We start from the raw sequence: 21,806 nt of genomic DNA, 5'->3' as shown, positions 1-21,806 counted from the left end.
GGCCACTGCTCTTGTTTTTCTTTGTTGAAGTCAACTACGATGGACCACGCTCGTACACTTGCTCAAAGCTCCCAAACTTCACACTTGACAGTCACGCAATTTAACCCACACGCCACTCTTATTATTGTCATTCAAATTTTACCCTTGCAGTACAGATAAGAACGACATTTCGTTTCATTAGCATGTGCAGCTGAGATAGGCTTCAGCACCCCCACGCGACCCCAAAAGGGACAAGCGGTACGGGACGGTGTGGCGCAGTGGAAGAGTGGCCGTGCGCGACCCGAGGGTCTCTGGTTCAATCCCCACCTAGTACCAACCTCGTCATGTCCGTTGTGTCCTGAGCAAGACACTTCACCCTTGCTCCTGATGGGTGCTGGTTAGCGCCTTACATGGCAGCTCCCTCCATCAGTGTGTGAATGTGTGTGTGAATGGGTAAATGTGGAAGTAGTGTCAAAGCGCTTTGAGTACCTTGAAGGTAGAAAAGCGCTATACAAGTACAACCCATTTATCATTTATTTACAAAATGGATGGATGGATAGCTCGTTGTAATGCAGGATGAAAGAGCAGCATCAAGTATTTACATGAATAATGCAATTGCAAATATTATATAGTGGACTTTGCACTCAGTTGCAAAGAAAAATGTTTTGGGGAAAGAATTGCATATTTTATGTTTTTTCCAGAAAAACAGGGTTTTCTTTTTGCTACTAACTTAGTGCCTTGAGCTAGCGTTTCTAATCATCAGGTCAAAAAGGTTTTTTTTTAGCTTTATTTTTGTTTAAAAATCAAATAGTCAAATATATCCATTTTGATTATTTTCATAATAATAAACTTTGGTTTTCGCAGCTTTCCGTAGTTCCAGTAACTCTGATTGATTAATCAAAATCACTAATCTCAGACCAAGCCATCAATCCACTGTGCCTCCATTTAACCAACCACAGAAGACACTACACCATTTAAACCAATCAGAAACAACGTAAAGCGGGTCTTGGCGTCTCTTGTTCACGCACTTAAGTTATACATTGTTTCTGATTGGTTTAAAATGCGTGGGGTCTTCCATGATTGTATTACACGCTCACAAATCAGGATGTGCGCGCTAAAATCGTATACGGCAGAAGTCTCGCAAAAGTAACGTGTAAGTCGACAGCCATTTGAGTGTTTTTTCTGATTAGGGACAAATCTGAATACATACACTCGGATTGATATCATATCCAGCCCATCCATTTTCTACCACTTGTCCCTCTCTGGTTCACGGGCGGTGCTGGAACCTATGTCAGCTGCATTCATCAATCAATGTTTATTTATATAGCCCTAAATCACAAGTGTCTCAAAGGGCTGCACAAGCCACAACGACATCCTTGGTACAGAACCGACATAAGGGCAATGAAAAACTCACCCCAGTGGGACGTCGATGTGAATGACTATGAGAAACCTTGGAGAGGACCGCATATGTGGGTAACCCCCCCCCCCATCTAGGGGAGACCGAATGCAATGGATGTCGAGTGGGTCTGACATAATATTGTGAGAGTCCAGTCCATAGTGGATCCAACATAATAGTGAGAGTCCAGACCATAGTGGGTCAGCAGGAAACCATCCCGAGCGGAGACGGGTCAGCAACGCAGAGATGTTCCCAAACGATGCACAGGCAAGCGCTCCACCCCGGGTCTCGACTCTAGACAGCCAGCACATCATCCATGGCCACCGAACCTTTGTGTCTCCCCCTCCACAAGGGATAGGGGGGAGCAGAGGAGAAAAGAAAAGAAACGGCAGATCAACTGGTCTAAAAAAAGGGGGGCTATTTAAAGGCTTGAGTATACAAATGAGTTTTAAGATGGGACTTAAATGCTTCTACTAAGGTAGCATCTCTAACTGTTCCATAGTACTGGAGCCCGAATAGAAAACGCTCTATAGCCCGCAGACTTTTTTTGGGCTCTGGGAATCACTAATAAGCCAGAGTTTGGGCGGAAGACAGGCTACACCCCGGACAAGTCGCCACCTCATCGACAGACACACGAATTAGTACACATGCACGCAAATTGGATTACACGCGCTCAGAATGAGATACACCTTTGCAAATTATTTTGCTCCAATAATGTTTCCATAGTTTTTGCTTTTGTTTAGTTGCTGTGTACGATTGACTTCGTTATGCTCAAACAATTGTATGCAATAAAATGAACTAGTTTAAATACTGTGTTGATATTGTTGAACTGTCAATAGAATACAATTTACAGTTAATCCATATAATTGGTATCGGTATCGGCCAAACTCACTCATGGATGATCGGTATTGGAATCAGCAGCATTAAGACCCTGATCGTAACAGCCCTACTAATCATGTATGTTATCAAAACTGCCTACTAAATTAAATCTATTTTAATATAACTGTATTTAATTTGATATCATCCTTAAATTAAATTTGATTATATTTTTGGGAGGAAAAAATGTTTAAGTAAATAATAAAGTAAGCAGCCTTCATGCAAAAATAATAGTTTTTTTTCTTCTTTCAAATGCCAAAATGTCACTATCCATCTCTATTCTGCAGATAATTTAGCTTGTGTTATTGTGGTGCCAATTCGGCCACTGCATGGCTGATTGTGTCATGGACAGATTAGCTACCCCTGAAGTGACATTCTGGCACTCCACACTGAGCTCAAATGCCACCTGTCTTGACATTATGGTGATTCAATGAAATACAAATATAGTCACTGGAACAAAAAAACAACCTTATGTGCACCTAATTACATCAATCTGGTTACCGTGGTAACATGACAACAGCAGCATTTTCCCGTACGCAGGTATCACCACCGTGTTGACCATGACCACGCTCAGTATCAGCGCTCGCCACTCCCTCCCCAAAGTCTCCTACGCCACCGCCATGGACTGGTTCATCGCCGTTTGCTTCGCCTTCGTCTTTTCCGCCCTCATCGAGTTTGCGGCAGTCAACTACTTCTCCACGCTGCAAGCCAACCGGGAGCTGCGGAAGGCGGCGGCCATGAAGGCGGCCGCTCAAGAGGCCGCAGCTGCAGCTGCCACCCCAGCTGCCGCCGCAGGAAATGATGGAGAGGTCTCCTTGGTAAGTGTCTTACTCACCAAAATTAGCGTGTGTCAATGTCCAATCAAACAGACAAATGTACAATGACATTAGAAAAGACAGTAGTCCTTTAACAGATTTATTTCATACATTTATATTTTACTCTGCCAAAGGTGTTTGCTTAGATCGCCTGGGTGTGGTCATGACAGGCTTACTTTTGGAACTTTAAGTTAGGTTTTTGTTAAAAAAATTGTTAAAATGAGCAAACTTGTCTGAGGGCACTTGACCCTCAAGATAGTGCATGATATGCTGCGCCCTATAAAGTGGGTATAGTATGGTATGGTATCCAAAACTGTGAATAATTTTTTTACAGGGAAACAAAGGGTCAATTTCGTTTCGCTAAGCATCAACAAAAGCCAGACAAGAGCCAGATATCTGTCAAATTATTTTGCTTGCCACAACATTACTACAATAGTCAAGACAGTATATGATATGCTGCTTGGTGGAATGTCTCCAAAACCGTAAAATACATTTTTACAAGAAACAAAAGTTGTTGTTTTTTCAGCTAGACGTGGACAGAAAATGTGCCAGATGTCTGTCAAACAGTTTTGCTTGACACAAGTGTAATTTAATGACACTGGAATAGTCAAGACAGTGCATGATATGCTGCTTGGTGGAGTGTCTCCAAAACTGTAAAATACAATTTACAGGAAACAAAAAGGTGACGTTTGTCTAGCTAAACGTTGACAGAAAATTAGCCAGATGTCTGTCTAACTATTTTGCTTGCCACAAGAGTACTTTAATGATACTGGAATAGTGAAAACAATGCAAGACATGCTGCTTGTTCCAGTGTCTCCAAAACTGTAAAATATAATTTACAAGAAACAAAAAGGTGACTTTTGTCTAGCTAAACGTCAACAGAAAATTAGCCAGATGTCTGTCTAACTATTTTGCTTGCCACAAGAGTACTTTAATGATGCTGGAATAGTCAAGACAGTGCATGATATGCTGCTTGGTGGAGTGTCTCCAAAACCGTAAAATACATTTTTTACAGAAAACAAAAGTAGTTTTTTTTCTCAGCTAGACGTCGACAGAAAATGTGCCAGATGTCTCTCAGACAGTTTTGCTTGACACAAGTGTACTTTAATGACGCTGCAATAGTCTAGACAGTGCATGATATGCTGCCTGGTGGAGTGTCTCCAAAACTGTAAAATACAATTTACAGGAAACAAAAAGGTGACTTTTGTCTAGCTAAACGTCGACAGAAAATTAGCCAGATGTCTGTCTAACTATTTTGCTTGCCACAAGAGTACTTTAATGATGCTGGAATAGTCAAGACAGTGCATGACATGCTGCTTGTTCCAGTGTCTCCAAAACTGTAAAATACAATTTAAAGGAAACGCTTTTGTTTAGCTAAACGTCGACAGAAAATTTGCCAGATGTCTATCAAACTATTTTGCTTGCCACAAGAGTACTTTAATGATGCTGGAATAGTCAAGACAGTGCATGATATGCTGCTTGGTGGAGTGTCTCCAAAACCGTAAAATAATTTTTTTACAGAAAAAAAAGTAGTTTTTTTCTCAGCTAGACGTCGACAGAAAATGTGCCAGATGTCTGTCAGAAAGTTTTGCTTGACACAAGTGTACTTTAATGACGCTGCAATAGTCAAGACAGTGCATGATATGCTGCCTGGTGGAGTGTCTCCAAAACTGTAAAATACAATTTACAGGAAACAAAAAGGTGACTTTTGTCTAGCTAAACATCGACAGAAAATTAGCCAGATGTCTGTCTAACTATTTTGCTTGCCACAAGAGTACTTTAATGATGCTGGAATAGTCAAGACAGTGCATGACATGCTGCTTGTTCCAGTGTCTCCAAAACTGTAAAATACAATTTAAAGGAAACGCTTTTGTTTAGCTAAACGTCGACAGAAAATTTGCCAGATGTCTATCAAACTATTTTGCTTGCCACAAGAGTACTTTAATGATGCTGGAATAGTCAAGACAGTGCATGATATGCTGCTTGGTGGAGTGTCTCCAAAACCGTAAAATAATTTTTTTACAGAAAAAAAAGTAGTTTTTTTCTCAGCTAGACGTCGACAGAAAATGTGCCAGATGTCTGTCAGAAAGTTTTGCTTGACACAAGTGTACTTTAATGACGCTGCAATAGTCAAGACAGTGCATGATATGCTGCCTGGTGGAGTGTCTCCAAAACTGTAAAATACAATTTACAGGAAACAAAAAGGTGACTTTTGTCTAGCTAAACATCGACAGAAAATTAGCCAGATGTCTGTCTAACTATTTTGCTTGCCACAAGAGTACTTTAATGATGCTGGAATAGTCAAGACAGTGCATGATATGCTGCTTGGTGGAGTGTCTCCAAAACCGTAAAATAATTTTTTTACAGAAAACAAAAGTAGTTTTTTTCTCAGCTAGACGTCGACAGAAAATGTGCCAGATGTCTATCAGACAGTTTTGCTTGACACATGTGTACTTTAATGACGCTGGAATAGTCAAGACTGTGCATGATATGCTGCTTGGTGGAGTGTCTCCAAAACTGTAAAATACAATTTACAGGAAACAAAAAGGTGACTTTTGTCTAGCTAAACGTCGACAGAAAATTAGCCAGATGTCTGTCTAACTATTTTTCTTGCCACAAGAGTACTTTAATGACGCTGGAATAGTCAAGACAATGCATGACATGCTGCTTGTTCCAGTGTCTCCAAAACTGTAAAATATTTTTTTACAGGAAACAAAAGGTGACTTTTGTAAATCTCGCGCCAGGCCGTACCCATATCCGCAGCAGGTCTCCAAGGTGAACAGCCTCTGGCATGTTAGAACAAATTTCAAGTCAAAAGGTGACTTTTGTTTTGCTAAACGTCGACAAAAAAATTGACATGAGGTCTGTCAAACTATATTGATAGCCACAAGAGTACTTTAATGACGCTGGAGTAGTCAAGACAGTGCATGATATGCTGCTTGTTCCAGTGTCTCCAAAACTGTAAAATACAATTTACAAGAAACACTTTTGTTTAGCTAAACGTCGACAGAAAATTTGCCAGATGTCTGTCTAACTATTTTGCTTGCCACAAGAGTACTTTAATGACGCTGGAGTAGTCAAGACAGTACATGATATGCTGATTGCTCGAATGTCTCCCAAAACCGTAAAATATTTTTTTACGGGAAACAAAAGGGGACCTTTGTTTAGCTGAGCATCAACAAAAGACAAGCCAAATGTCTGTCAAACGGTTTTGATTGCCACAGGATTTCTTAAATGGCTCCAGAAGAGTCAAGATAGTGCATGATATGTTTCTTGCTGGAATATTTATAAAACCCTAAAATACACTGTAACGGGGAAAAAAGGTGTTTAGCTGAGCAGAAAGATGTCAAATTAAGTTGCTTTGACATACATGTCATGGTGTTGTGTCACTTAATTCAGTGGTCCCCAACCACCGGTCCGTGGACCGATTGGTACCGGGCCGCACAAGAAATTAAAATTATTATTTTTATTTTTCATTTTTTTATTTTAATTAAATCAACATAAAAAACACAATATATATAGTACATTATATATCTATATAGATCAATACAGTCTGCAGGGATACAGTCCGTAAGCACACATGATTGTATTTCTTTATGACAAAAAAAAAAAAATACCATGACAGCCGCCCCCCCCTTCCCCTCAGTCCATGGGGCAAATTTTCAAGCGCTGACCGGTCCGCAGCTACAGAAAGGTTGGGGACCACTGACTTAATTCACCATTTTTGGAGGTGAAAAGAAGGAATTATATGAAGATGTGCGGATAAGAAGGATATATTGGGCAGATTTCAATTGATGGGTTTTGTTATTGTTCCGTTTGTCATAGGAATACATTGTTAGCATGTTTAACCCTCCTAAAAAAGAAACACAAAATGTTTTTTATTTAGCTGTGTGTCAACAGGGGACACATTTGTGTCACTCACTTTGCATTTGTTTGGTCATGACTTTATTTAAAGGAAAATCACCATTTGTATTACTTTTTCCAGAAATGTACTGTCTGAGAGATTTGGAGCAGTAATGGCTGAGGTTGCTGGGCTGATGTCTTATCGTAAAATCAATGTTAGTGTACATTGGTATAGTTCAAAATGTTACAGGAGGAGGGGAGAACGGGGTCGCTTGTCACACTCACTGCATCTCGCTTGGCTGCGGTTTACTGTACACATTTACAAAATTACGATCGGAGCTCACCTACGTAGTCTTCCCTAGAGTAAGATGGCTGAACTTGAAGTGAGAGGACTTTTTAATGCGAAATTGTAAATATTCTGCTTTTCAGAATTTGTCTTCTAGGCATTAAAACGTGTGAAGGGAAAGCTTTAATTTTGTTTGTTATCATCTATCTAACTAGTTGTTACTAGGTTGTTTGGCTTGATGCTAGCAAAACATTCCGGTTGGGGTTGGTTGTCACATATAGATTGCCACATACGGGTCGTGGTCAAAAGTTTACATACACTTGTAAAGAACATGTCATGACTGTTTTGAGTTTCCAATAATTTCTTCAACTCTTATTATTTTATGAAAGAGTGATTGGAGCACATACTTGTTTGTCACAAAAAACATTCATGAAGTTTGGTTCTTTTATGAATTTATTATGGGTCTACTGAAAATGTGAGCAAATCTGCTGGGTCAAAAGTATACATACAGCAATGTTAATATTTGGTTACATGTCCCTTGGCAAGTTTCACTGCAATACGACACTTTTGGTAGCCATCCACAAGCTTCTGGCAAGCTTTTGGTTGAATTTATGACCACTCCTCTTGACAAAATTGGTGCAGTTCAGCTAAATGTGTTGGTTTTCTGACATGAACTTGTTTCTTCAGCATTGTCCACATGTTTAAGTCAGGACTTTGGGAAGATTATTGTAAAACCTTAATTCTAGCCTGATTTAGCCATTCTTTTACCACTTTTGACGTGTGTTTGGGGTCATTGTCCTGTTGGAACACCTAACTGCGCCCAAGATCCAACCTCCGGGCTGATGATTTTAGGTTGTCCTGAAAAATTTGGAGGTAATCTTCCTTTTTTATAGTCCCATTTACTCCCTGTAAAGCACCAGTTGCATTGGCAGCAAAACAGGCCCAGAGCATAATACTACCACCACCATGCTTGACGGTAGGATTGGTGTTCCTGGGATTAAATGCCTCACCTTTTCTCCTCCAAACATATTGCTGGGTATTGTGGCCCAATAGCTCAATTTTTGTTTCATCTGACATCACATGGACAAAGATAAGACCTGGAGGAAAGTTCTGTGGTCAGATAAGTGTATGTAAAGATTTGATCGTGACTGTATATATTCATATCTATCACATCTACAGTAGGCGGGCTTTAAGGTGTGTTTTCTGTTCCTGTTATTTACTCACTTTTTGTTAAGATACATTAAGTGATCTATTTGTCAACTTGTCAACACACTTATACTTCTTCTGAAACACAAGTTTTCTCCATTAGAATAACATTGTGACAACCAACTCCCGTGATTGGGTTAGTTTTCACCATGTGTCACAGTGTCTGTGATAATGTATTCCCTCTTTGTTACAATGGTTGGGTAATGAGATGGATGCACATTTTAAGATGTCAAAGATGTTTTGATGTTTTTAGCATTCCCACATCAAGTCTACTGACATATAAAAGTTATAACTATAGACTTTGTATTACAAATGGCAACAGCGGAGGATGAATGTGCAAGTATGAGCCAGTCTGAATGTACACGTGTGGAGTTATGTACTTAACAAAAAAAGGTGAAATAACTGATGAGCTTCAAGAGGTAGTCGCCTGAAATGGTTTTCACTTCATAGGTGTGCCTTATCAGGGTTGATTAGTGTAATTTCTTGCTTTATCAATGGGGTTGGGGCCATCAGTTGTGTTGTGAAAGAGAAGGTGTGTCCAAACGGTTGGCCTGTACTATATATATATATATATATATATATATATTTTTTTTTTTTACAAATGTTTTTTTCTTTTTTTTGTAATGTTCTTTGGGCCAATGACAAATGAGTCACGGACCACTTTGGCCACACCAGCTGTAGAAGATAACTGTTAATGGTAAATGGGTTATACTTGTATAGCGCTTTTCTACCTTCAAGGTACTCAAAGCGCTTTTACACTATTTCCACATTCACCCATTCACACACACATTCACACACTGATGGCGGGAGCTGCCATGCAAGGCCCTAACCACCACCCATCAGGAGCAAGGGTAAAGTGTCTTGCTCAAGGACACAACGGACGTGACGAAGTTGGTAGTAGGTGGGGATTGAACCAGGAACCCTCAGGTTGCTGGCACGGCCACTCTCCCAACTTCGCCACGCCGTCCCCATATTGTTGATGTAGATCAACAATATGGAGCCCTTTAAGGCCCGTTAAGCGTTTCCTTCTGGCCCGTCGGACATTTCCAAATATTTTTTTTTTTAGATCTTTAAGATGGAAACTGTATGTTACACCTTTCCTGCTTTCGGCTCCCAGACCGTGGTCGGGGAGCGCAGGGGGAGACGTTCCCTCCTGGGCTGATGTACTTCGGGGCTAGTGTTGTCTCGATACCAATATTTTAGTACCGGTACCAAAATTATTTCGATACTTTTCGGTACTTTACTAAATAATGGGGACCACAAAAAAATTTGGCCACTACAGTCTTAATTCTGTACTATAATTGTTCATCCTATGGTCACATAAGGCACACGAGTCACATGGCTGTCTTATGTCAGCGTGGGAAGTTGCAATACCCGCTGTTCACCTGGTGGGTTTTTCCTGTGTGATATAGAGGGGATAAGCGGGGAAGTCTTGTTTTAACATATATTACTGCCTTTACATATGTCTACGTTTACTTTTGTATGTATAAATCAACACAAAAATCCGTACTTTGGAGCAATGTTCACGGGCTCTAGTATTTGGTTTGTTAGCCTCTTGTCGCAGGCGAGTGATGATGGTTGTGGTTGAAGGAAGAGTTGTTTGATGTTGGATGTTCTAAAATGTCCAATTTGTTGCAAAAGTCAGCTTTAATGCATTGTTGCAGCTCGATGATTTTTGTGCACCTCATTCTATGCGCGTTTGTGAGACGAGCGGGTGAAGTGTGCGGCTGTGCTCGGGGGGATGTGGCCGTGGTGTCTTGAGCCGCGGGATGAGAGGCTGAAGAGAGAGAGGAGAGACGTGCGGTAGTGTTCAGGGGTTAAAATGCGTGCCTGTTGGCTGTTGTTGTATTGATCACTCTTGGGGGTGTCAGTGATGTAATTTCAATAAATATTTATTATTATAATATTATCGTGATGGACAGTTAGGGTCCCAAAGATCGACTGGTCGATCGCAAACGACGGGTTGGTGACCCCTGGTCTACCATATATTGAGATATTCCCCGACGTCACATATTGGAAAAAAGTCACAAGTTGTGCAAATTCCAAACGGTTCGTTTGGAGGAGAAAAGTAGAAAGGCAAGATTGTTTAATAAATATATCTGCCATGCTTCCATGGACTGATTTCAACTTTGCAGGATTTATGTAGATCCCAAATACACAAAAACAGGTACCAATTGGTAAACATTTTTATTTTGCATATCAGGTCCTCTTTAATTCGCTCTTTCTGGTTGTGGAAGGTTGATTTTCAGAAAATCTAGATACATTTTGTCCAAAAAATGTTATGAACTGTCTTGAGCGTTCTTGGCTGAGTGCACTTGTCTAATGTCACAGTAGATACATGTGTGGCCATACTTTGCTATTAGTCAATTTGGAGAACACTGAAATAGTCAAGACAGTGAATTAGTCGGGAAACTGGTAGAAAAGGTTTTTAATGGCTTGTTTTTTCTGATTCTGTCATCCGCTTCTTCTGCTTCTCACTAATTTAACATAGTTCCGGTGGTTGGAGAGCAAGATTGTGTCGGTCTCTGGCTGTGAGTGAGGACCAAAAAATAGTCCAAACAGCAGTGAAAACGCTCGTAACTCAAGTTATGCCCGCAATTTAAAGCATAACAAAAAGCTGAGACAAAGCTTTGATCTTGAAATACATGTAAGTTAAGGTACTCGTAAGTTGAGGTACCACTCAGTGGTGTCCTGCGGTGTCAAAAAGAACAACAACACTGAACCGAACGGAAAACCGTGTCCAAAGAATCCTGGCGAGATCCAAATTGTGGATTTTGGGAAGCGCTCCATCCCTACATCTCCTATCCTTGCAAAGCTCCAAATGACTTTTTTCTTGAAAAGACAGTTGTTAGTTGTTTATACAAGACAAAATAAAACTTGCATTGATAATATATTGTGTCACTTTCATCTCGGGACAAGGTTGTTTTCAGATAAAACATACTAAACTTGCGCGATAATCAGTCGATCTGTGAGAGACATTAGGCGGTTGCATCATGCAATTGAGGTAAAGGTAACATACAGTCGCGGTCAAAAGCTTACATACACATGTAAAGAACATAATGTCGTGGCTGTCTTGAGTTTCCAATCATTTCTACAACTCTTATTTTTTTTCATCTGACATCACATGGACAAAGACAAGACCTTCTGGAGGAAAGTTCTGTGGTCAGATGAAACAAAAATTGAGCTGTTTGGCCACAATACCCAGCAATATGTTTGGAGGAGAAAAGGTGAGGAACACCATGCCTACCGTCTAACATGGTGGTGGTAGTATTATGCTCTGAGCCTATTTTGCTGTCAATGGAACTGGTGCTTTACAGAGAGTAAATGGGACAATGAAAATTCTTCAGGACAACCTGAACTCATCAGCCCGAAGGTTGGGTATTGGGTGTTCCAAAAGGACATTGACCCCAAACACACGTCAAAAGTGGTAAAGGAATGGCTAAATCAGGCTAGAATTAAGGTTTTAGAATGGCCTTCCCAAAGTCCTGACTTGTGGCGCGTGTGGACAATGCCGAAGAAACAAGTCCATGTCAGAAAACCAACACATTTAGCTGAACTGCACCAATTTTGTCAAGAGGAGTGGTCAAAAATTCAACCAGAAGCTTGCCAGAAGCTTGTGGATGGCTACCAAAAGCGCCTTATTGCAGTGAAACTTGCCAAGGGACATGTAACCAAATATTAACATTGCGGTCTGTATACTTTTGACCCAGCAGATTTGGTCACATTTTCAGTAGACCCATAATAAACTAATTAAAGAACCAAACTTCATGAATGTTTTTTGTGACCAACAAGTATGTGCTCCAAGCACTCTATCACAAAAAAAATAAGAGTTTTAGAAATTATTGGAAACTCAAGACAGCCATGACATAATGTTCTTTATAAGTGTGTGTAAACGTTTGACCACGACTGTAGGTAAGCCAGTGTGGCTGGGCCTTGTGTACGTTGGTAAACCTCACTCCCTGACAACCTTAAGAGGCTTTTAGCTCGGTAGCTAGCATGCTCATCTCTAATGTCGTACGACCCATGTTCAATTCCCGGGCGGAACTGAAAAAGCAGGGACTGAAGTGAAGTGAGTTATATTTACATAGCGCTTTTCTCTAGTGACTCAAAGCGCTTTAGATTGTGAAACCCAATATCTAAGTTACATTTTTTTAAACCAGTGTGGGCGGCACTGGGAGCAGGTGAGTAAAGTGTCTTGCCCAAGGACAGCAGTGACTAGGTTGGCAGAAGCGGCGATCGAACCTGGAACCCTCAAATTGCTAGCACGGCCACTCTACCAACCGAGCTATACCGCCCCGGTATAACCAGGTGGGTAAGTGGTGCCGTGATCCGGATGAGAGTGTGGTTTCTGGGGGTGAGAGTAACATAGGCTAGCCAGTGTGGCTGGACCATGTGTATGTGGTAAAACTCACTCTCTGACAACCTCAAGAGCAGTGCTAGCTATCGGGTTAATAGCTCGGGCTTTTAGCTCGGTTGCAAGCACGCTCGTCTCTCATGCCGGACGACCCGTGTTCGAGTCCCTGACAGAACTGAAAAAGTAGGGACTGAACCAGGTGAGTTACATATAGATAGGCAGTTCTTTGATGACACTTAAAGGGGAACATTATCACCAGACCTATGTAAGCGTCAATATATACCTTGATATTGCAGAAAAAAGACCATATATTTTTTTAACCGATTTCCGAACTCTAAATGGGTGAATTTTGGCAAATTAAACGCCTTTCTAATATTCGCTCTCGGAGCGATGACGTCACAACGTGACGTCACATCGGGAAGCAATCCGCCATTTTCTCAAACACCAAGTCAAATCAGCTCTGTTATTTTCCGTTTTTTCGACTGTTTTCCGTACCTTGGAGACATCATGCCTCGTCGGTGTGTTGTCGGAGGGTGTAACAACACGAACAGGGACAGATTCAAGTTGCACCAGTGGCCCAAAGATGCGAAAGTGGCAAGAAATTGGACGTTTGTTCCGCACACTTTACCGACGAAAGATATGCTACGACAGAGATGGCAAGAATGTGTGGATATCCTGCAACACTCAAAGCAGATGCATTTCTAACGATAAAGTCAAAAAAATCTGCCGCCAGACCCCCATTGAATCTGCCGGAGTGTCTGAGCAATTCAGGGACAAAGGACCTCGGTAGCACGGCAAGCAATGGCGGCAGTTTGTTCCCGCAGACGAGTGAGCTAAACCCCCTATCGACCCTAGCTTCCCTGGCCTGCTGACATCAACTCCAAAACTGGACAGATCAGCTTTCAGGAAAAGAGCGCGGATGAGGGTATGTCTACAGAATATATTAATTGATGAAAATTGGGCTGTCTGCACTCTCAAAGTGCATGTTGTTGCCAAATGTATTTCATATGCTGTAAACCTAGTTCATAGTTGTTAGTTTCCTTTAATGCCAAACAAACACATACCAATCGTTGGTTAGAAGGCGATCGCCGAATTCGTCCTCGCTTTCTCCCGTGTCGCTGGCTGTCGTGTCGTTTTCGTCGGCTTCGCTTACGGTTCAAACCGATATGGCTCAATAGCTTCAGTTTCTTCTTCAATTTCGTTTTCGCTACCTGCCTCCACACTACAACCCTCCGTTTCAATACATTCGTAATCTGTTGAATCGCTTAAGCCGCTGAAATCCGAGTCTGAATCCGAGCTAATGTCGCTATAGCTTGCTGTTCTTTCCGCCATGTTTGTTTGTGTTGGCTTCACTATGTGACGTCACAGGAAAATGGACGGGTGGTTAAAATCAGGCACTTTGAAGCTTTTTTTAAGGGATATTGCGTGATGGGTAAAATTTTGAAAAAAACTTCGAAAAATATAATAAGCCACTGGGAACTGATTTTTAATGGTTTTACAATTCTGAAATTGTGATAATGTTCCCCTTTAAATAGTCCAGACAGAACATGATATGCTGTTGCTACATTTTCTCAAATGCTCCTTTTTGACACTCGGCAGATTGTGCAGGCAGAGGTACCAAATGTTTGGGCCCCACAGTCTTCCACTTCATTCATAAGAAATTCATGACAGCCTTGCTGGAGTCTCACACATCCCTGCATCCCCTCCACCAACAACAAGCAATTTGAGCTCTACTTGTTTCTCTTCTAATTCGATCGGCTACTGCTTTTACTGCCCGTACTCAGCACGCGTGCGCTTAAACGCTCCACTTTATCCGGGCTGGAGCGAGCGTCCACGTATAATCTGCTGCTCGCGCACCCTCAGACACATATACACTCTCGCATGTATATGCACACGCTGGGGCATAATCTGGAGTATTATGCATCCCGCATCCATAGGACGCACTCATCCATTTCTAAAGTGACTTATCTATGCATCTAGCCTGAGTATCCATCCTCTTCTCCCGTCCTCCCCGCCTGCCCTGTTACTGGGTGATAACCACAGAGAGTGACAGCCAGTAGTCGCCCCTGTGATGCTGCTGCTGCAGATTATGTAACGGCCATAGATTAAGGGAATATCTAGTGGATTCGGGGAGGGGCAGGGAGGGTACACTGGAAGAGCTGGTCCGGGCCAAGATGCATATGTACTGTATGTGTGCGGGGGGAGGGAAGGAGGGGGTTTGTTTTTGTGTTGTGTGCGTAAGAGAGTTGCACTGAAAAGAGCTGAGTAGGAGGGGAACGCTTCATAGAAAATGACTGCTTTCACCAAAATATGTAGGAGGGAGGTGAGAAGAAAAGGGAGGGAAAAAATATCGTGCGACCGAGAGTAGAAATAGTCATCACGCAGTCACGATTCTGCAAAGAGACTGGTTATTTTTTTAAACAAGAGTCCATTCATCCATCTATTTTCTACCGCTTGTCCCTTATACAGTATAATGTACATATTTAAGGGTAGGAGTGTGTTTTTTTTTACTTGTATGAGAATGCGTGTGTATGGTGGTTTACTGTAGGGAAAAGTTAGAATTATTGATGATGTTGACCGACTGTTGACAAAAAACAAAAAGTATTTTTCAACAACTTTAAATAAGTCTCAGAAGTCCTAAAGTAGTGTACTCAAAATATGTTGGCCAAAATCTAGCTTGAAAGTCCTATGCCACTTTGTTTGTCTGTAGCTTTAAAGGGGTCATACTATGTTTTTTTCTACATTTCAAAACACTTGCTTTTGTGGTCTACATCTGTGGTTCTCAAACTGTTTTTCACCAAGTACCACCTCAGAACACACCTGGCTGTCCAAGTACCACCATAATGACAAACATTAAGATACAGTATTGTAATAGGCCCAAGTATCAGTTATTAAAAACAAGGCAGAGTATATAGTAACATTACACACAGTTTGAACAGTAACACTGTGTTTGAATATAGGAAAAAAAAACTGTTACATTACAATATGTAAAATATATTATATAAATATATATGATATATAATATAATAATAATTATATATATATATATATATATATATATATATATATATATATATATATATATATATATATATATATATATATATATATGTATGTATAAGTATATACATATATACCGTATATATAATATAATAAAATATAATATATCAGTATATATTATATACTGTATATATAATATGTAAATATTACATATATGTTATATTTTATATTGCTGCTATGGTACATTTTTAGTCTACTTTATACCTTTTGTTTTCGCCCTCTTTTTGCGCCCTTGTGTGCATTATCCTTTCCATCCTTTGTAACTGAGCTACTGTGTGGAACAACTTCCGTTTGGAGCAACATATGTTGCCATCCAAGCGACGTCTTTTTCATGGATGCCCCTGCTTATTTCAGCAAGACAATGCCAAGCCACATTCTGCACGTGTTACAACAGCGTGGCTTCATAGTAAAAGAGTGTGGGTACTAGACTGGCCTGCCTGTAGTCCAGACCTGTCTCCCATTGAAGATATGGAGCGTCAAATACGACAACGGAGACCCCGGACTGTTGAACAACTTAAGCTGTACCTTAAGCAAGAATGGGAAATAATTCCACCTGAGAAGCTTAAAAAATGTGTCTCCTCAGTTCCCAAATGTTTACTTAGTGTTGTTAAAAGGAAAGGCCATGTAACAGTGGTAAAAATGCCCCTGTGGCAACTTTTTTGCAATGCGTTGCTGCCATTAAATTCTAAGATAATGATTATTTACAAAAAAAAAAAAAAAAATACGTTTCTCAGTTCGAACATTAAATATATTATCTTTGCAGTCTATTCAATTGAATATAAGTTGAAAAAGATTTGCAAATCATTGTATTCTGTTTTTATTTACGAATTACACAACGTGCCAACTGCACTGGTTTAGGGTTTTGTAAAAAAAACTTCTCGCGTCTGTCGCTGCCTGATGGCTTGTTGGCTCTGAGTATTATTTCAAAATGTACAATGCTGGCTGTTTTTGGGGGTGGTGAGGGTTAGTATTATGTCCATGAATAAGGAGGTATTTTTCTTCACAAGGTTTTTAAAAAAAAACATCTGTTCTCTCAAAATTAGAGAAAAAAAATACAGAGGATGATGATATATTTTCCTCATATTTCCTACTCATACACAAGCTTTTGGATGTGTTGTGCTGATATAACTTCAATAATTAGAGAGGCATAGCTTCCAACATTTGGTGTTGCAATCCATTAGATCTCCTGACAACTGGCCCACATGGGCAAAAAAGTTTACTGTATGATAAATATGTATATATATATATATAGCATAAAATTCAGCTAAAGTCGAAGGATATGAACTTTTAATGCACCCTTATTGATTTGCTTTCATCTGATTGCGGGTGGGACTCTAAGAATTAAATTTATATATATTTTATGAATACACAATTTTATGTTATAAAAACTAACTGGATAGATCCGTTTACATTTTTAAAAACATGATGACATACAATTATAACCTCAGGATACAGTTTATAACTCTAGTTTTAAGAACCATTCAAACTGTTGTGGGTGTCATATTTTCTGAAAGTTAAGAGCCAGGGGGCCAATCTGTGTTTGCCCTGCGATGTCAATGTTTTTATTTAATCAAACAGAACAGGGGTGTCAAACTCGTGTTCATTGAGGGGCCACATCGCAGTTATGGCTGCCTTCAGACGGGTAACTGTGTAACTGTGAGTAATATATGAATATAAATGTATAAGGATGATATTATTATACTACTCTATTTGCATTTGATCATTATCTATTTTGTACTTGCTCAGTAGACTAGCAGCTCAGTTGCCAGAATGTTATCGTATCATTTTTAACATAAATGGAAAAAATGATACCACTGTTTTTTTACTGTAAAATTCTGGTGACACAGCGGCCAGATTTGTATCATACAATCTGTGGTTGTTGTTGTTTTTGCTGTGTAAATAGAAAAACGGTATTGGTTTTTCACGGTACAATTCTGGCGACTGAGCAGCCAGATTTTTATCATGCAATCTGCGGTTGTTGTTTTTGCGGTGTTTTATTAGAAAGAGAAAAACGGTACCACTGTTTTTTCACGATAAAATTCTAGCGACTGAGCAGCCATTTTTTTGTTTTGTTTTTTTACAGTTTTATGGATACCTGCTTAGAAATCATAAGTAGATCAGATATTTATTCTTGTTTTACCAAAAACGTTTGTATTGTACGATAATGTAATATTTGTTACATTAGTAGGAAACACAAAATTAATGCTTCATTATCAGTGTGGTTTAGATGGTAGGGCGGCATGATCCTGATGGTAGAGCGGCCGTGCCAGCAACTTGAGGGCTCCATGTTTGATTCCAGTTTCCGCCATTCTAGTCATGGCCGTTGTGTCCTTGGGCAAGACACTTCACGCCCTGTGCCGCTCACACTGGTGTATGAATGTGAATGAATGTTTGGTGGTGGTCGTAGGCAGCCTTGCTCCCATCAGCCTACCCCCAAGGCAGCCTTGGCTCCAAATGTAGCTTACCACTACCAAGTGGGAATGTGGAGTGAATGAATTATTGGTTCTCAGTTCTCTGTGGAGCGCTTTGTGTCTAGAACAACGCTATATAAATCTAATCCATTATCATTATTATTACAGATTATAACTACAGTACTTTCCAACCTAGATTGATACAAATGTAAACAGCATTACATTATTAACATGAACAACATTGTTGTCACAGATTCATAAATAAGTCAAGCAGATATTTAAGTAATTATTTTATTCTAAGAAAATTATACAATTATATGTATTTTCTTTCAATCAAAATGAAAATAACTATTACATTTAGTAGGTAAAGATAAAGCACTTCATTGACACATATTATTTACAGGCTTTAGCGGGCCACATAAAATGGTGTGGTGGGCCAGATCTGCTCTCTCTTGCTCATGGGTGAATGTGGAAATAGTGTCAAAGCGCTTTGAGTTCCTTAAAAAGGTAGAAAAGCGCTATACAAGTACAAACCATTTACCATTCACCATTTGCCAGATCCTTCACTGCAAAAACTGGAATCTAAATAAGATTAAATATCTCAAATAAGGGTGATATTTGCTTATTTTCTGTCTGATAAGATAATTTTTGTCACTAAGCAGATTTTATGTTCGCGTGTTTTACTTGTTTTAAGTGTTTTGGTCCTAAATGATCTCAGTAAGATATTATATATTGAGATATACTGAGATTTTATGATCATCAATCAATCAATCAATCAATGTTTATTTATATAGCCCTAAATCACAAGTGTCTCAAAGGGCTGCACAAGCCACAACGACATCCTCGGTACAAAGCCCACTTAAGGGCAAGGAAAAACTCACCCCAGTGGGACGTCGATGTGAATGACTATGAGAAACCTTGGAGAGGACCGCATATGTGGGTATCCCCCCCCCCCCTCTAGGGGAGACCGAAAGCAATGGATGTCGAGTGGGTCTGACATAATATTGTGAGAGTCCAGTCCATAGTGGATCCAACATAATAGTAAGAGTCCAGTCCATAGTGGGGCCAGCAGGACCCCATCCCGAGCGGAGACGGGTCAGCAGCGCAGAGATGTTCCCAGTCGATGCACAGGCGAGCGGTCCACCCCGGGTCCCGACTCTGGACAGCCAGCACTTCATCCATGGCCACCGGACCTGTGCCCCCCCCCCCTCCACAAGGAATAGGGGAGCAGAGGAGAAAAGAAAAGAAACGGCAGATCAACTGGTCTAACAGGGGGGCTATTTAAAGGCTAGAGTATACAAATGAGTTTTAAGATGGGACTTAAATGCTTCTACTGAGGTAGCATCTCTAATTGTTACCGGGAGGGCATTCCATAGTACTGGAGCCCGAATAGAAAATGATCTATATTGAGTAAAACATGCTTAAAACTAGAATATCAAGTGTTGCAAAGCTGTGTCATCAACACTCACAAGTATACAACTACTTTTTAAAAGTAATAATTTCTTATTTCAAGCATGAAAAAAAAAAATCATGATTTTGACACAATTGTGTCTCATATTAAAACAGATGACAGCCAAATGGACTTTGCTGTTTTATTTTCAATGAAACAGTAGAAAATACGTACTCATATAGTAGTACAGTTGGCACAGTACAGTAAACTGTCAGTTAGTATTTAAACATTTAACATGTGACATTTCTAACAATTTTGAACAGAAATAGTTCATGCACATTCAGATGAATTTTTCAAAATTACAATTAAAAACATTTTGGCCGGGGGCCGGGCTGTATATATGCGCACTAATTGACTGAAAGAGCACACACTTGGCGTGATAATGTCATGTTATCGATGGAAAAATGCATTTTTAGACAATTTGATTTGCCTGAGCGGCTAGGAGACCTCGAGAGTAAGAAGCGATTGCCTTGTTGCCTTTCCATTAAGAACAATACATTTGTTTTTAGTATAAGCTTGCTGATTTCAAGAAATGTTATGCCGAACACATATCATTATGTCAAGATAATGGCACTAGCATTTACTTAATTTAAGAATATTTTTCAACATATGAAAAAGGTCTCTTTTTTTTTTTTTCTACCAAAAAAGTGCACTTATTATTACTGAGAATATACTTATTTTAAGGTATTTTTGGGTTCATTGAGGTTAGCTAATTTTACTTGTTTTGGAAAGTCTTGACAAGCCAAATTTTCTTGTTCTATTGGAAGATAATTTTGCTTTGCTCAAATAAAATACCCCTCATTTTTGTATTTTTTTTTCTTGTTTTTGAACACTGACTTTTTGCAGTGTTGTAGTTCGCTGAGTTTCACACAATGATCTGGGACTTTTCAATAGGAGATGTATTTCAGAAGGCGGGGCCTTGTAAAAAAAAAAACATTGTATGTGATTGGATAAACCACTTGCCTGTTATCTTGAATGACGTGCTACTTCAACCACTCACATCCAGAGAGCGACGCTAGGAAATCCAAAACAGAACAGCCGACATATTGGATAACGACAGAGCGAAAAGTTAGATAACTTTTACTGAAACAACGCAGCCATGTCAGTAGACAATCGATGTTGTTTGTGCAAAGAAAATATGCAAATAAAAGGCTTTATTGGGAACAGCCGCCATTGTTGTTTGAATCAAACAGTCGCTTCGGCGCTACGTCACATCTATGAAATTCCGCCCGGCGATCCTGATTGGTTCATTATTTTTTGCTATCTTGAAGGAGTTTACATTGCCCAGATCCTTGTGTGGAGCTCAGTGAACTACAAGGATCTGGCGAGAGTCAGGTTACCAGATCTGGCCCCTTGGGCCATAAGTTTGACACCTGTGAAATAGCTAATGTATTACTAAAAAGTAATATTTGTATGATAGTTATAGATCCTTTATGTGCTGTTTTTAAGAACCAACTAAAAAAAAAAAATAGCAGTCATAGATCTTCTTTATGACAGGTGCGTTCTGTTTTAAGGACCTCCAGGGAATTATTCCCTGAATTTGTAAACAGTAACAAAACATGACAATAAAAGCTGTCTCGCGGGACGCAGTCAGAGCTGGCCTCGGCATTTTGAAATTCTGTAAAGCAAAACAATAAAATCACCAAACAATACATCGCTAAATTTTTATACCGACCACCTCCAGCAAAGTACAGAAGTAGATGTACCTAATAAAGTGACCAGTTTGATGAAAGTGATTAACGCTGCCCTCGGGTGATGCATCTCCATACATACATAAAATAACTTCAACAAGCGTGTCTACACCCACTCGCCCGCCCACAGACATGACCCTCCACGCACCCACTCCCAAACCACACATATTGGCAATGTGCAGCTATTCTAACCTTATTTGACACACTGCGCCTACACACACACGCACACACACATTTACATATCGATTCCAACTCTCCCTACACACACACACAGCCAAACAATATATTCACAAGTCTCATAGTAAGTGACCATCTGTGCCATGTCAAAGTGTGTGTGTGTGTGTGTAGAAATGTAGAGCAGAGGATAAAGAGGAGCACATCCCTCTGGGATTTGACCAGCAAGAAGCCAAGCAAGCTAGTGTGTCATTATCAGAAAAAG

General features: G+C 40.0%; 1 protein-coding gene across 1 annotated transcript in view; it reads left to right on the top strand.

Moving 5' to 3' along the window:
- Positions 1-21,806, top strand: part of gabra6b (gamma-aminobutyric acid type A receptor subunit alpha6b) — a 78,924-nt gene that overhangs the window by 19,645 nt on the left and 37,473 nt on the right. The window contains exon 8 of the mRNA XM_061962525.1: positions 2,792-3,069. Within this exon, the coding sequence (XP_061818509.1) occupies positions 2,792-3,069 (278 nt within the window). The remainder of the gene's footprint in view (positions 1-2,791; positions 3,070-21,806) is intronic.

This window comes from Nerophis lumbriciformis, linkage group LG09, assembly GCF_033978685.3.
Source record: "Nerophis lumbriciformis linkage group LG09, RoL_Nlum_v2.1, whole genome shotgun sequence".
Lineage (NCBI taxonomy): Eukaryota > Metazoa > Chordata > Actinopteri > Syngnathiformes > Syngnathidae > Nerophis > Nerophis lumbriciformis.
The sequence above is the reverse complement of the archived record's forward strand: the minus strand, read 5'-3'. Positions and strand labels throughout refer to the sequence as shown.